The sequence below is a fragment of the Orycteropus afer genome, unplaced genomic scaffold (genome assembly GCF_000298275.1).
Source record: "Orycteropus afer afer isolate SDZICR_OR568_19922 unplaced genomic scaffold, OryAfe1.0 scaffold00398, whole genome shotgun sequence".
Taxonomy (NCBI): Eukaryota; Metazoa; Chordata; class Mammalia; order Tubulidentata; family Orycteropodidae; genus Orycteropus; species Orycteropus afer.
Genome location: NW_006921985.1, coordinates 1,432,468 through 1,449,052, shown reverse-complemented (window position 1 = coordinate 1,449,052; position 16,585 = coordinate 1,432,468). Strand labels below are relative to the sequence as shown.

The following is a 16,585-nucleotide window of genomic DNA, read 5'->3' as shown; positions in this document are numbered from 1 at the left end:
GACCCTGACTCATTCCCTTCCTGATTTTAACCACACAGTATCCCCTTGTTCTGTTCGAACGACTGCCTCCTGGTCTATGTGCAGGCCCCTGATGAGCAGAATGAACTGTTCTAGAATTCCCATTCTTCTCAATGTCATCTATAATTTGTTATGATCCACACAACTGAATGCTGTTGCATAGTCAATAAAACACAAGCAAACATCTTTCTGATATTCTTTGCTTTCAGCCAAGATGCATCAGACATCAGCAATGATAGCCCTCCCATTTACAGTAACTACCAGAAAGATAAGATACTTGGGAATAAATCTTACCAGGAACACAAAATACTGATACAAAGAAAACTATAAAATGCTACTGCAAGAAACCATAAGAGATCTACATAAATTGAAGAACATACTATGTTCATAGATAGGAAGACTGAACATTGTGGAACTGTCAACACAACCCAAAGCAATCTATACATTCAGTGCAATCCCAATCCAGATCCCATCTCCATTCTTTACAGACATGGAAAAACCAATCACTCAGCATTAGTCAAGAAATCAGATGACATACTGCACTGTGCAAATATGCTGCAAAAGACCTCTTTAAAGTGCTGAAGACCAAAGATGTCTCTTTGAAGATTAAAGTGCGCCTAACCCAAGTATTTCCAATCACCTCATATGCTTGTGAGAGCTGGACAATGAATAAGGAAGACCAAAGAAGACTTGATGCTTTTGAGATGTGGTGTTGGTGAAGAATGCTGAAAATAATGGACTGCCAGAAGAATGAACAAATCTGTCCTGGAAGAAGTGCAGCTGGCATGCTCCTTGGAAGCAAGAATGTGCCAAATGTTGTCTCACCTATTTTGGTCATGTTGTCAGAAGGGATCATTCCTTGGAGTAGGATATCATGCTTGGTAAAGTGGAGGGTCAGCAAAAAAGGGGAAGGCCCTCAACGAGATGGATTGACATAGTGGCTGCAACAATGGACTCAGGTATAGCATGGATCATGAGGCTGGCACAGGACTGGGCAGTGTTTCTCTTGGTTGTACATAGGTTCACTATGAATTAGCCCTGACTTGACAGCACCTAACAACAACAACAACTTTATATGGAAAGGAAAGAGACCTCGGATAAGCAAAGCACAACTGAAGAAGAACAAAGCAGAAAGTCTCACACTCTCAAATCTCAAAACCTACTATACAGCTACAGTAGTCAAAATACCCTGGTATTGGTACAATAACAGACACATAGACCAGTGTAACAGAATTGAGAACCCAGAAATAGATCTATCCACCTGTGGTCAACTGATCTTTGATAAAGGGGAAGAGATAGTCTCTTCAACAAATGATACTGGCAAAATTGGATATCCATTTGTAGAAAAATTAAACAAGATCCATACCTTATACCATACACAAAAACTCACTCAAGATGGATCAAAGACTTAAATGTGAAACCTACAAGTATAAAGTTCATCAAAGAAAAAATAGGGGCAAACTTAGGCATCCTAATTTATGGCCTAAATAGACTATCAAGCATAATCCAAGATGCACAAAAAGCAGAAGATAAATTAGATGATTGGGACCTTCTAAAAATTAAATTCTTATAGGCATCAAAGGACTTCTCCAAAAGAGTAAAAAGAGAACCTACAGAATGGGAAAAAATATTTGGCAATATTGGATGAAGGACTTATTTCTAGAATTTATAGAAAACCCCAACACCTCAACATCAAAAAGACAATCAATCCGATTTAAAAAAGTCAGAAGACATGAACAGACACTTCACTGAAGAAGATAGCCAACAGCCAACAAATACATGAGGAAAGGTTGGTGATCTTAGCCATTAGAGAGATGCCAATCAAAACAATGAGATACCATCTCACCCTAGCACTAACAGCCAAATCCAACAAGATAGAACATAGCAAATGCTGGCAAGGATGTGGAGAGCCCGGGTCTCTCATACACTGCTGGTGGGACTGTCAGTTGATACAACCACTGTGGAAATCAGTATGGTGATTCATTACAAGGTGGGAAATAGAAATACCATTTGATCCAGCAATCCCATTACTAGGAATATATCCTAAAGAAGTGAGAGGCAGGGCACAAACAGATATATGCACACCCATGTTCACTGCAGCACTATTCACAATAGCGAAGAGATGGAAATAGCCTAACTGCCCATTTAACCGAGGAATAGATAACCGAACTGTGGTACATACACACAACGGAATACTATGCCACACTGAAGAATAATGTAGAATCTGCAAAACACCACATATCATGGATGAACTTGGAGGACATTATGCTGAGTGAAATATATCAATCAGCAAAACCAAACAAAACTCACTGCTGTGGAGTTGGACCCAACTCATAGCAACCCCTCCTTGGGTTTCTGAGGCGGTATCACTACGGAAGTAGATTGCCCAATCTTCCTTCTGAGGAGTGGCTGGTAGGTGTGAACTGCCTGCCTTCTGGTTAGCAGTCAAGTGCCTTAGGCACTAGGCTACCAGAGGTCCAAGTCAATCACAGAAGGACAAATATGGTATTAGTCCACTGTTGTATAAAGTCAAGGAAAGGTTTACATATGGAAGGAAACTTCCTTTGTTGGTTGCCAGGGAGGGGAGGGAAAGTGGAGGGAAAAAACGGATACAGACAGAAACGAAAGATTATTCGTGGTTAGCAAAGGTAGGAGGAAGGGGGAAAGGGGGAGCTTTTGTTTCCAGGGCATTAAACCCAAAACCCAACTCCCTGCCATCAAGCTGACTCTGACTCCAACTCCTAGTGACCCCCCACTGGGCTTCCAAGGCGGTGAGTCTTTATGGAAGTAGTTTGCCTCCTCTTCCTTCCATGGAGCAGCTGGTGGGTTTGAACCTCCAATTTTCGGTTAGCAGTCAGATGTCTCATCCATTACATCACCAGAGCTGTGGACTGTTTTGGGAAAGGATGGCGACCACGGTGGCACAACATGAACAGTGTCATCAGTGCCCTGAGCAGTAAATGGGGAAGTTGTTACGTTGGTGACTGTCTTGTGTGTTTTCACCACAATAAAAGTAATAACAATAGAAGACTATCACTTGCGTGTACTGCCACGTGATGTAAAAAAAGGAAAGCCTGCTTTCATCTCAGGCCCCCTCTACCTCTCTTTCCCTCTTGCCTGGAGAGAAACGTCTGCTGATGTTTTGGTGACTCTACAAATCTCTTCTACACAGGGGGCTCTTTTCCTTCTGAAATGGCCCTAACCTGCTGCGGTGACTTGAGGGCACATCACAGCCCCAGGCAATCGCACGTGCTGTTCCCTGCGCCTGGTCGCTCTCCCCTCCACTCCCCCAGCTGCCGTCCAGCCTCCTGCCCCCTGCGCCTGCTGCTGGTGAATCAATGCCATGGGGTCTGGCTGCAGGCAGCTGCTTCGGGAGCTCTGAGAGTTTGAGTTGGACGCTCAGAGGCTCCCCAACACTGACCCGACTGCATTTGGGGTCTGCCAGGCCGAAGGCCAGCAGTGGGGAAGTGATGATGTGTCCCCTGGTGGGTGCCACCTCAGGGACATGCTGAGTGGCTGGGCAGCTGGGACCTGCGTTTGTCACGTGGCTCCTCTGAACAGAAGAGCAGTGGTCACTCAAAAAAAAAAAAAAAAAAAATCCCCCTGTTGCTGTGGAGTTGTGACCCCGTGTGTTACGGAGAGGACTGCTCCACAGGGTTGCTGAGCTGTAATATTCATGGCAGTGGACTGCCAGGCCTTTCTCCCTGGGCACTACTGGGTCCTAACACCCACCCAGGGACCTAAGAGTAGCTCAGAGGACTGAAAATGAAAGGCTTTTCCTCCCACTGACAATGAATTCGATTTCCTTCTATCCAGAAGCTCTGGTGGTACAGTGGTTAAAGCGCTGGGCTGCTAACCAAAAGGTTGGTGGTTCTAATTCACCAGCTGCTCCACGGGAGGAAGATGAAGCACTGTGCTTCAGTAAAGACTGACAGTCTTGGGGACCCTATGGGGCAATTCTACTCTGTTCGCTAGGGGCGCTGTGAGTTGGAACGGAGTTGATGGCAGGGGCTTTCTTCTCTCTTCTGCCCATGCAGTCAGCCTGCCCCAGCTCACCCCAGCTCACTCACACAGTTCTCTGGATCAGGCTCTGCTCCGGCAGGTCCGAGGTGTGCCCTCCCCTGGGGCAGCTGTGCTGACCACGAGACCAGGCCGGGGCCCACAGGCCTGGCTGGCTCTGGAGGGTGGCATTGACCTGGGCCTGACCGAGCTGCCATGGGACAGGCACACAGGGCTGGAAAATGTCCCCAAATTACAAACAAAAAGGTGCGTGTGCACGTGCACTCTAGGTAGAAAGATCAGCAAGATGTGACGAGCAAATGCAGTGCCTGACCCTCACCCGGAGCCTGGTGTAAAACGAAGACGAAGTCTGGAAAGGCCTGTGAATGTGGGCCAGGTGTTCAGTGGTGCTGGGCCATGTCGCTCATTTGCCGACACGCATACCGTGGTGCCATGGTTATATAGGACAACAGTATTTTTAAGGAGATGCACACCAAAATATTTAGGAGTGAAATGTCTGCTGCCCAAGGGGTTGGGCAAAGACAGCTGGGCAGCTAGATGAAGCCCAGGTGGCAAAAGGTCGTGCCTGCGACCTGGCTGCAAACTGCATTTAGGTCACGGGTGTCCGAGCTGGCGCTGCGTGACCTGCCCTATTTCCAGATGCCTGGAGACTGTCTAATAAAACCAGAGGGTTGGGGAATTGTTGGAAAGCACTGCCGGGGGGTGGGGCGCCCACTCAGGAGGACGCAGCCTGCAAGCGGTGTCCCCTCCTGCCCCCGCCCGGTACCGACCTCAGAGCAGCGGCCCGGCCCATGGCTGCACGGCACAGTGAGACGCGCTGCATGGCGTCCTGCAGCTCCTGGTTCCGGGCGCGTTTGCTCTGGATGATCTGGTCCCGTTTCTCCTCCTGTGCGCGTTGCTGGGTCTCCTTGAGCAGGGCCAGCCGCTCACGCAGCTCCACAATGGACATCTCGCCCTCTAGCCCATACCCGGGGATCTAGGGGGTGACAGGAGGCCCTGGGCTGGCAGCCTGCTGGGCCTGACCAGAAGTGCTGGCTGGCCCAGACCGGGGCGGGCGCAAATGGCTCTCCTATCTGCTCCACAGCACACAGCCCACCTGCCCACCTGCCTGGCCAGTCGCTGGGCCCCTGCCTTTCTGCTGCCCAGCACTGAGGCCAGTGTTCAGATCTCACCTCAGCAAGTGTGACCCTGGGGCTAGCCTGGTGGGGAGACTCTGGGCTCTTGGCTGCAGCCCCTGCCTCCTGCCCCATAGACCGCCCTCCCTGGCTTCAATATCACCTGTATAACCACCTGCCCTCCCCCAGCCCCCATTCAGCCTCTTTAGCCCCCTCCCCTGCAAACCTCACTTTGGGCTGACTACACTTCTAGCTGGGGGTCCCAAGGCTACTTGATGTTGGCAGATCCCCACCTCCCTAAAGTCCCCATCCCCTGGGACCAGGTGAGACCCTCAGCCAGCTCACGTGGCTTTCCCAGGGCCCCCTACCAGCTCAAAAGCTGGCCTGGCCTCCTCCGTTTAGCCTGTCTCACCCACCCCCATCTCCAGGGCCCTGGTCCCCCCATCCCCAGGGGTTGCAGAGGTCTGGGGCAGCGTCTGTCCCTTGACAGAACTGTGAACTTTAGAGACCAGGCTCAGTCAGCAGCACAGTGAGTGCCGAGCCCAGGACTAGTGATGGTGGATTTCGGGAAGGGTGAGCCTCCCGTCCCAGGCCTCTGTAGGAATTCTGGACATGCCTTCTGGGCCACTGCCTGGCCTGGAGGCACTCTAGGTCATTGGATGGGGCGTGTTGGAGGGGCGGCGCCCCACCTGGGTCAGGTCCACAAGCTTGCCCTTGCGAGTGGGCTGCGTCTCCATGGCGCGCAGCTGGGAGATGAGCACACATTGCTGCCGCTGCTGCTCCTTGGCCTCCTGTGCGCTACGCTGCAGTAGCTCCCGGCTCTCCTTCATCAGCTCCTGAGCTTGGGGGCCAAGCGGGGTGCTGATGGGCCAGGGGGCAGCCTCCCCGTGGAGCAGTGGGCAGGCCACCAGCCCGGGGACCTGCGCAGGGAGCCGGGCACAGCCAGGCGCAGCCTGTGTGTAATGGCTCGCCCACCATACCTGCCTGCCGGCGGCCCTTCAGAAGCTTTGTCTGCGCCACCTTGACGTTCTTCTGCGCCTCTATCACCTGGTCCACGAGCTCCTTCATGGACCTCTCCTCCTGGAGTCGCCTCTCGGCACACTGCTGCATCAGCTCCGCCGTCTGCAGGACAGTGGGCCCCTCGGTGAGGGCTGGTCCTGCAGGCCGGCCCCACTCACCCACCTCACTCTGGGCCAGCAGACAGGCACGAGGTCTGGGGGCGTGGTCCAGCCCTTGATCTTGGCTCCCTCAGGAACTTGGGTCTAAGTCAGTCAATCAGTTCCAGGTGGTCACCTTGAGGTTGGGCTGCAGGGAGTTCCAGCTCCCACCCTCCTCCCAATGTGGTCATGGAGGATGATGGAAGGCCCACACAGCCATCTCCCCAGATCCGAGGATGAAGCCAGGGATGGAGTCAAGAGAGTCCTGGGGAAACTGAGTCAGGGGTGCTGGCTTACCTAGAAGCCCACCCACTTGTGACCCCTACATATGAGACCCCATGGTGCATCTACTCAGTGCTTGCCTGTCAGGTGGGGCTCAAGTTCCATCACTGCCCAGGCCACCACGCTTTAACCACTGCACCACCAGAGCTCCCAGACAAAGACAGAGCCAAAAGACAAAGACAAAGATAGTACCAAAAACAAGGAAACAAAAAACCAACGACGAAACCTCCAGTTCTATGAATGCAGACACAGAAGTCCTTAACAAAACAAAAAATATTAGTAAATAGAATCCAACAATACATAAAAAGAATCCTATACCATAACCGGATACAAGCTTGGATATAAGGCTAGTTCAATGTTTGAAAATCAATCACTGAAATCTACCATATCAAGAAGCCAAAGAGGAAATATTATGTATCATATAAATTGACAAAGAAAAAGCATTTGATAAGACTCAGCATTCAATCACGATTAAAAAAAAAAAAACCCTCTTAAAAATAGGAATAGAAGGGCACTTCATCACCTGGATAAGTAACATGTCACAAAAAAAACCCACATCTAACATTACACTTCTTTCTATCAAATGGAAAGGAAGTCAACTTGCACAGAGTCACTGCACCAAAAAGAATTGGTCAGCCATTTCAGGAGGTGGCATATGATCAAGAGCCAAAGGTACTGAAGGAAGAAGTCGAAGCTGCACTGAAGGCATTGGCGAAAAACAAGGCTCCAGGAATTGATGGGATACCCACTGAGATGTTTCAACAAACGGATGCCGCACTGGAGGCACTCACTCCAGGAAATCTGGAAAACAGCTACCTGGCCAACCAACTGGAAGAGATCCATATTTGGACCCATTCCAAAGAAAGGTGATCCCACAGAATGTGGAAATTATCAAACAGTATCATTAATACCACAAGTAAAATCTTACTGAAGAGAATTCAAAATGGTTGCAGCAGTTTGTAGACAGGGAGCTTCCAGATAGTCAAGCCTGATTCAGAAGAAGGCACGGAATGAGGGAGATCATTGCTGATACCACATGCATCTTGCCTTAAAGCAGAGAACACCAGAAAGATGTTTATCTACGTGTTATTTACTATGCAAAGGCATTGACTGTGTGGGTAACAATTTATGGATAACACTGAGAAGAATGGGAATTCCAGAACACTTAATTTTGCTTATGAAGAACCTCTACATAGACCAAACAAGGAGGTACTGAATGATTCAAAATCAGGAAAGGTATGTGTCAGGGTTATGTGTGGTGTATCCTTTCACCATATTTATTCCATCTGTATCCTGAGCAAATAAATCTGAGAAGCTGGACTATATGAAGAAGAATGCAACATCAGCATTGGAGGAAGACTCATCAACAACCTGCGGTACACAAACGACACAGCCCTCCTTGCTGACAGTGAAGAGGACTTGAAACATTTACTGATGAAAACCGAAGACTACCGTCTGCAATACGGATTACACCTCTGCATCAGGAAAGCACAAACCCTCACAAATGGACCAATAAGCAGCATCATGAAAAATGGAGAAGAGATTGAAGTTATCAAGGATTTCATTTTACTTGGATCCACAATCAATGTTCATAGAAGCCACAGTTGAGAAATTAGATCGGGCAAATCTGCTGCAAAAGACCTCTCTAAAGTGTTAAAAAGCAAAGATATCACTTTGAAGACTATGGTGTGCCCGACCTAAGCCATGGCATACTCAGCAGGTTCATATGCATTGTGAAAGGTGGATAATGACTAAGGAAGACTGAAGAAGAATTGATGCATTTGAATTACGATGTTGGTAAAGAATATTGAATACACCACGTTGTTGTTGTTGTTAGGTGCCGTCGAGTCATCTCTGACTCGTAGCGACCCCACGCACAGCAGAACAAAACACTGCCCAGTCCTGTGCCAGCCCCACGATCCCTGCTATACTTGAACCCTTTGCCACACTCACCGTGTCAATCCATCTCGTTGAGGGCCTTCCCCTCTTTCGTCAACCCTCCACCTTACTAAGCATGACATCCTTCTCCAGGGAATGGTCCCTTCTGACATGACCAAAGTACATGATATGAAGTCTGGCCACTTTCACTTCCAAGGAACCTTCTGGCCGCACTTCCTCCAGGACGGATCTGTTAGTTCTTTTAGCAGTCCACGGTACTTTATCAGCACTCTTCGCCAGCACCACAACTCAAAAGCATCAACTCTTTTTCAGTCTTCCTTCTTCACTGTCCAGCTCTGACATGCACATGAGGCGACTGAAAATACCATGGCTTGTGTCAGGGCACCTTAGTCTTCAAGGAGACATCTTTGCTCCTCAGCACTTGAAAGAGGTCCTCTGCAGCTGATTTGCCCAGTGCTATAGGTCGTCTGATGAGTCGGGTCTGACTCGACGGCACATAACAACAACAACAACAACAACAACAACAAATGTCGTCTGATGTCCTGACTGCTGTTTCCATCGGTGTTGATTGTAGAACCAAGCAATGCAAAGTCTTTGACAACTTCAATCTTTTCTCCATTTATCGTGATGCTGCTTATTGGTCCAGTTGTGAGGATTTTGAGGATTTTTGTTTTCTTCGTATCTGACTCAACAGCAGTGCATTTGTTTTTTTTTTTTTTTTTTTTGGAATCCATATTTCAGACTGTATTCTTTAACCTTCATCAGTAAGTGTCTCAAGTCATCCTCACTTTCAGCAAGCAAAGTTGTGTCATCAGCGTATCACAGGTTGTTAATGATTCTTCCTCCAATCCTGATGTCACAGAACATACCATGGGCTGCCGGAAGAATGAACAAATCTGTCTCGGAAGTGCAGCCAGATTGCTCCTTAGAAGCCAGGATGGTGAGACTTTGTCTCACATACTTTGGGCATGTTATCAGGAGGGACCAGTCCCTGGAGAAGGACATCATGTTTGGAAAAGTAGTGGGGTCAATAAAAAGACCCACAACAAGATAGGCTGACAGAGCCACCTGGCCAAAGCTCCCTCCTTGGCCGGGTCACTATGCGGCTCACTGGAAGGAATGAGTTTCGGGGCACACAGACTGGCAGTCCCCACCTTGGCAGCCGGTCTTCAAAGGAGGAGCAGCCAGGACTGGCGGATCAGGCACTTCTGAAACACTGAAGTGTGGGTGTCCACAAGCCTTCCTGCAGGAGAGGCTGTACTGAAACATGTCAGCCTTCTGGAAGTTTCTGCCAGGAGCACAGGTCTTCCCTGAGGGACACCCAGGGTGTGTATGGACCCACTGACCCTGCTAGTGGGGGACCAGCAAGGACTGGTCAGACGACGTACTCCACTCAGCTTACGCAGGGGCACAGGGCAACACCACCACCACTCCCTGGGTCTTGATGGGAAATGCCCTGGGGTCAAGCCGCAAGGTAGCCACAGCAGCCATGGCCTATGCACTCGGCTTCTTTGTGTCGTCAGGCAGCTCCGCGAGCCCGGGCCCCATGCTCTCGCTGCCCCAGAGCTCAGCCCTCTCACCTCCTCCTTCTTCTGCTCGGCCTTCTGCTTGTTCTCTTGCACGAGGTTCTGCCGGGCCAGGACGGCCTCCTCGTGGCTGAGCTTCCCCCGCAGCCTACGGCATTCCTCAGCGGCCACCTGCTCCTCCCGGTCCCTGGCCCGCATCTTCTTCTGCCATTCAAGGAACTCGGAGAAATCCCCAGCCCCATCCACGAGCTTGTCAACCCTGGACAGAAGGACCCACGCCATGGCTTGAGAGTCTCCCGTGGTCAGGCCTGCTCTGCCCAGGGAGGCTGCCAGGCCCTCGTAAGTGTGGGCTGCCAGCCTCCTCGCCTGCCCCCATCCCCCATCCAGCTGTCAGTCACATCTGTCCACTGTTCATTCATCTCCTCACCCCTCTGTCCACCGGTCTGTCCATCCACCGTCCCTCTGTCCACCCATGTACCCACCCACCATCTCTCTGTCCACCCATCTGTCCACTCAGTAGACCTGTGTCCATCCCTCTGCCCACCCACCATCTCTCCACTGACCTGTCGGTCCACCTGCTATTTCTCCCCAGCCCACTGTCCATCACTATCCATCTGGCTGGCCACCTTGGCTCCTGCCCACAGCCCGATGCACAGACATGGAAAATGGCCCGGGTGAGCACAGAGCTTCACCCTCCTAGATGAAGGGGCAGCAGGAAGGGGTTTGAAGAGGAGGGGGCCTCTGCGCAAGGTTTGGGGTGGGCCAGGTATTTGCTAAGTCTCCTATCTTGGGTCCATCACCCTCACTGAGCCGGGACAATCTCAGTAAAACACAGACGTTACTCTATCACTATCTGGCCAGGCGCCCCCACCCCTGCTGGATCACAGCCTCAGCACCTGCCTTGCGCTCTGTCCCCATGGTGCCTGTCAATTCCCTTCGCTCCTCGAAAGGCCAGCCCCTCCCTGCTCCCAGCAGCCTCTGCATCGGCCCCCTGCGTTGAGCTGTGGGCCCACGAGGCTGCTGCCCCCACCTCTGCAGCTCCTTCTCCACCCGTCTCTGGTAGAGGGCTCCTTCCCGCAGGATGGCAGCGGCGTTCAGCTTCACTGGCACATTGTTGGGCTGTGGGAGAGCGGAGAGGCTGGCTGCACGGTTCCTGCCCTGTTGTCCTCTACACGTGGCCCCTGCAAGGGACAGGCCTGTCCCGGGGGCCTTGGGTGCACCAGCAATGACCAGCCTGGTCCCCAGAGCAGAGCAGACATGGCGGGTGGGTGCCAGGGAGAAGGCCGTGGAGCCAGTGCCTGTGCCCACCCCGATGCTCTGGGCGTCCCTCACCTCATAGAAGGTCAGTTTCGGCATCCTACGGATCCGCGGTGGCACTTGGAACCGCAACTGCTTCTTGGAACCCTGCAGGACCAGAGCAGAGTTACCAGCCTAGCCCCATGCCTGCCAAGCACCCCAAACCCCGCCAGAAAACGACCCTGGGTGAGTGGTGGGCCCAGCTCCCCTGGGGGCTTGGCTTACCCGCTCCGTCCTGACGCTAGCTGCCTTCCCCTGTCCCTATCTCACCCGCCTGCGCGCACACGATCTCCAAGGCCTCTCTGCCTTGCTTAGGGGCTGGCCTGCCCACTCTAGGGAGCGGGCAAGGCACAGGGCCTGCTGCACACAAGGGCACACACTGGGGGCCACCATGACCACGCTGGACGACAGCTGGTGGGGCGTCATCCCCACAGGGACTCGGCCATCACACACTTCCCCTGGGCCTGCCCCAGCTGCTCGGGAGGGCGGCTCGCTCTGCCTGTTCAGGGACCTCAGGTGGGCTCTTGGGAGCGGAGGGCAGGCAGCTGGTCCTTGTGAGCATCAGGGGAGAGCCAGTCTTCCCTCGGCCCTGCTCCTTGGCTTCGGTCTTTCACAGACATACTCGGACCGTGAGTTCTCTCTCGTTGAATGTTCAACGTGGAAAATTCGGGAATGCTCAGCAGTTTCCCTGTGGGTTTCCTCCCTGCTGTTTCTGATGGGCCTCTCACCTGCCCGCATCAACACCTGTCCTGTCTACACTTGCCCGCATCAACACCTGTCCCCATCTCCACCTGCCCCCGTCTCCACCTGCCCATGCCAACACCTGTCCTGTCTCCACATGCCCCCGTCTCCACTTGCTTGTGCCAACACCTATCCTGTCTGCGCCTGCCTCATTTATGGCTGCCCACACCAACACCCGTCCTGTCTACACCTGTCCTGTCTCCATCGGCTCCCATCTACACCTGTTCTGTCTATACCTGTCTCATTTACACCTGCCCTCATTACCTGTCCTATCTGCACCTGTCTCACCTATACTTGTCATGTCTACACCTGCCCCCTCTGCACCTACCTCCACCTCCACCTGCCCATGTTTACATCTGCCTGTGTCAACACCCATCCTGTCTTTACACCTGCCCTATCAACACCTCCCTGAGTCTATACCCGCCCGCGTCTACACCCGCCTGTGTCTACCCTGCCCAGGAGGAACACATGTGGCCATGGAGTCACGTTCCCACCATCACTGGATACTCGTCCCTTGGTGGCTCACCGTGAAGAAACGCTAAATTCTTACACCGGCTTGTTGTGTGGTCACAGACGTGGTGTCTGGGAGAATTCTGGGTGACACAGGACGTGCTCCTGCATCGAGGCTGCACCTTACCTGCCTCAGGGACGCCCCGCGGGGCCGGGGCATCGCGCAGTGCAGCTCCTCCAGGCTGGCCTTCAGCAGTAGCTCCTGCGGTGACACACGGCTGCGGCCACCCGGTGCCCTCCAAGGAGGAAGGCACCAACCAGCGCGTCCTCCTCTCCGCCCTCCTCCCCTTCCCTCTGCCTTTCTCCCCCCTCTCCCCACCCACCCCCTTCCTTCTCCCCTTCCTTGGGTCTTCCCCTCCCCTTCCTTCTCCCACCTCATCTTCCCACCTGGACCCCTGCCTCCCCTGCCTCGCCCTCGTCCATCTGTCCTGCCTCTTCCTTCTGATCCTCTCTGCCTCATGCCCCTTCTCCATCGCCCCATAAAGCCTCAGCAGAAAGCCTCCCCCTTTGATGCCGTGGGGTCAGCGTGTTGGGAGATGACAATATGCTGAGGGCGTCCCTGGGGGCGGTGCTGGACATTCCCGCTTCACAGGGTGACCTGTCCCACGGCCTCATTCCACCCTAGGGACAACCAGCCAGGGCGGGTGCTCCTGCCCTCACACCCCCCGACTGGCCTCCAAGGGCCTGGCCGTGCGCAGCTCACCTCGGCCTTCCAGCGGTTACGCCTCTTCGTCATTTCCAGCAGCTGCTGCTCCTTGGGGGGCTGGTAGGTGCTCTGTGGGACCTGCAGCGTGGTGGGAGGAAGAGTGGGGGGTCAGACAGCTGCAGGTGGGAGGGCTGTCTAGAATGCCAGGGCTGGTGGCCAGCTGGTGTGGGTGAAGGGGAAGGTGGCAGCCAGCGTGACCCCAGCCTCAGGCACCGAGGAGGTGGATATGGTGCTGGGACTGTGGCAGAAGCAGGGCCAGTGTGGGAGCTGCTGAACTCACGTCACACAAAGATGAGGGTGGCAGTGGGTTGCCCTACTGGGGGGGAGGAAAGACTGTCCAGTCTACAGTGGATGCAGGGATTTGGAACTCTGCATGGGGGCGGGGGTGGTAAGCAAAGAACAAGGAGGGAAGGCGGCCCACAAGAGGGACGGGCCCAGGGTGAGTGACTGGCAGGGGACGCTGATGAGTGGCCAAGGGCCGGGGAGGCCAAGGGAGTATCCTGGATTCTGCAAAGGGGAGGGGACCCTGGCTCAAAACCACAGAGACCAGGGCGGCCTGAGATGTGTCCACTGGGTCCAGCTCCGGGAGGCCCTCAGCAATCTTGGCAGGAGCAGTGTCTGTGGAGGGGTGGGTGGGGGCCGGCCTGGACACCTCTGAGTGCTGAAGTCCTACATCTGTTCTCGTCACGCCACACCCTGCCCACCTGCAAGTCTGACTGGCATGGCATACCCAACACACCCAAATTGGAAGCCCTCCCCCTCCATCCCCAAGCATCCCCGACCTTGACTCCTGCCCATTCCTTGCCCACACTGAGTGCCTGTCTCTTACACTCACATCCACCTGCAAATCCTGCCCACCTGCTTCCAACATCTCCAGGAAGCACCCTTCACTGCCCTTCCCCACCCCTGCAAGCCTACCTCGGTGCAAAGCTCTGTCAGTGGCCAGGTGGTAAGGCCCCTGTGCCTCTCTGCTTCTTTCGAGCCTCCTCACTCTCCTCTGGCCACTGCGGCCTCCTGGCTGATCTCAGCACCCCAGCAACCCTCTGCCCCAGGACACTTGTCCATGCTGGGTCCTGGGCCTGCCACACTCTGTCCCAGCTTTCCCACGGCTCACTTCTCGACTCGTCCAGTTCTTTGCTCCAAAGGCACATCTCAGGGAGACATCTCCTGGCCAGAGTCACGCCGCCACCAGTGCTGTGTATAGACTTCCTCTGACTATTTTTCTCTTGAACATCTATCACCAACCGACACGCCACACGTTACTTACCCTACCTATCGTCTGAGTCCGCCGTTAGAATTCATGCTCCATGAAGACAGGAACTTTTGTTCTTTTTGTTTGCAGTTGTATCCTCAGTGCCTAGAACTATGCTTGACACCTACTAAACCCAAAAAACCAAACTTACTGCCCTCAACTTGATTCTGACTCAAAGCAACGCCCACTGGGGTTCCAAGGCTATAAATCAGTATGGAAGCAGACTGCCCCATCTTTCTTCCACAGAACAGCTGGTGGATTTGAATTACAGACCTCCTGGCTAGCAGCCAAATGCCTTAAGCACTACGCCAGCAGAACTCCACTAACACCTGCCAGGCACTCCATACAGTTATTGAAGGCCCATTTGGAGCAAAGATCTATAGAGGAATCCTGATCAAAAGGCGGGGGGAGGGGGGAGGATGCAGAACAGAATGTCAAATTCTCATGGACTCCAGATGTTCTGGAGCTATGGAGGCTGGATGAACCTCCAACACTATTGCCCTGAGGTAATCTTTAAACCGGAAATCAAAAATATCTCCTGAAGTGTTCTTAAAAGCAAACAATACTTCAGCTTCACTAGTAAAAAATGTTGGCCGTGAACTCTGTGCTCTTTCAAGAATTATCTATGGGATCAAACTGACAACAGCAACCTGAAAGATCAGATAGGAACCTTCAAGGCAGTGAGTTTGTGTTGATGGGGGAGAAACAACTCAGAGAACTAGGATGAGGATGGTGCACAACCGGAACGGAATCAACGCCACTGCACTGCACACGTGCAAACTGTTGACTTGGCCCATGTCTTGCCACAACTATTCTCAACAACAAAATAAAAATTTAAAAAATATTCACTGAATGAATGAGTGAGTGGACTGCAGTGGGCCCTGAACTGAGGAGAGGGAAGGGATTCAAAGCACGAGGCAGAGGAGGGGTGGGAGAGAGTGGGAGCTTGAGATTCAAGCTCAGCCACTCTGTGGAGCCCAGGGGAAGTGCGTGTCCACAGACATCTCACAGGTGGTGCTGAGAGGTGCGCAGCCAGGGGAGAGAGTGGGACAGGGGAAGGGGCATGCTATGGGCTGCACCAAACAGAGAGGAAGAGAGATATGGTCATCATGACAACCCGAGACAAACACACTGAGCCCAGAGAAGCTGAGGTCTGAAATGCTGAAGATCCTACCAGGGACACAGAAGACCTGTACCAAGAAAACTACAGAAGATAACTTCAAGAAACCATAAGAGACGTACATGAATGGAAGAACATCCCATGCTCGTGGATGGAAATTGAACATTGTGAAAATGTCAATTCTACCCAAAGCAATCTATACATTCAATGCAATCCTAATCCAGATCCCATCAACATTTTCCCCTCCTCCCATTTATTTATTTTAATGCATTTTATTGAAATATAATTTATGTACAGTGAAATACACAAAACTAAAGTGACATGGGTCAATGCATTTTTTTTTTTTTAATTTTTGCAGGGTTCCATCCCCTCCTCCCACCCCTGGCAACCAACAAAGAAAGTTTCCCTCTATATATAAACCTTTCCTTGACCCTCCACAATAACGAACTCATACTATATTTGTCCTTCTGTGATTGACTTATTTCCCCCAGCATAATGTCCTCCAAGTTCATCCATATTATGTGGTGTTTTGCAGACTCTACATTATTCTTTAGTGCTGCATAGCATTCCATTATGTGTATGTACAATAGTTTGGTCATCCACTCTTCCGCTATAAATCTTAGAGATAAGTCCCTTGCCAGATATGTAATTATTGGCAAATGTGAATTTGTTACTATCATTTTTGTTATGTGCTTTTTCATGGTGTAGATTTCTTTGTTCCATATAATTTTCTATGCTGAGCTCGTTTTATGAATCGTGTTAACACTCCCTTCATCGCTATTGTTTTAGTATTTGCTGAATATTTATGCTGGTCCTCTTTTTTATTTTGATGTGAAGGTTTAGCATTTTTCTTTGAGGTTGTTGTTGTTGTTGTTAAGTGCCGTCGAGTCGTTTCCGACTCATAGCGACCCCATGCACAGCAGAACGAAACACTGCCCGATCC

At 51.9% G+C, this 16,585-nt stretch overlaps 1 protein-coding gene across 1 annotated transcript in view; it reads right to left on the bottom strand.

Moving 5' to 3' along the window:
• CFAP99 (cilia and flagella associated protein 99) overlaps positions 1–16,585 on the bottom strand; it is a 44,942-nt gene that overhangs the window by 2,176 nt on the left and 26,181 nt on the right. The window contains exons 6-14 of the mRNA XM_007953514.1: positions 13,268–13,348; positions 12,705–12,766; positions 12,425–12,443; positions 11,350–11,421; positions 11,048–11,136; positions 10,072–10,276; positions 6,134–6,275; positions 5,843–5,994; positions 4,809–5,014 (exon numbers count right to left, since the gene is read on the bottom strand). Coding sequence (XP_007951705.1) covers positions 4,809–5,014; positions 5,843–5,994; positions 6,134–6,275; positions 10,072–10,276; positions 11,048–11,136; positions 11,350–11,421; positions 12,425–12,443; positions 12,705–12,766; positions 13,268–13,348 — 1,028 coding nt within the window. The remainder of the gene's footprint in view (positions 1–4,808; positions 5,015–5,842; positions 5,995–6,133; positions 6,276–10,071; positions 10,277–11,047; positions 11,137–11,349; positions 11,422–12,424; positions 12,444–12,704; positions 12,767–13,267; positions 13,349–16,585) is intronic.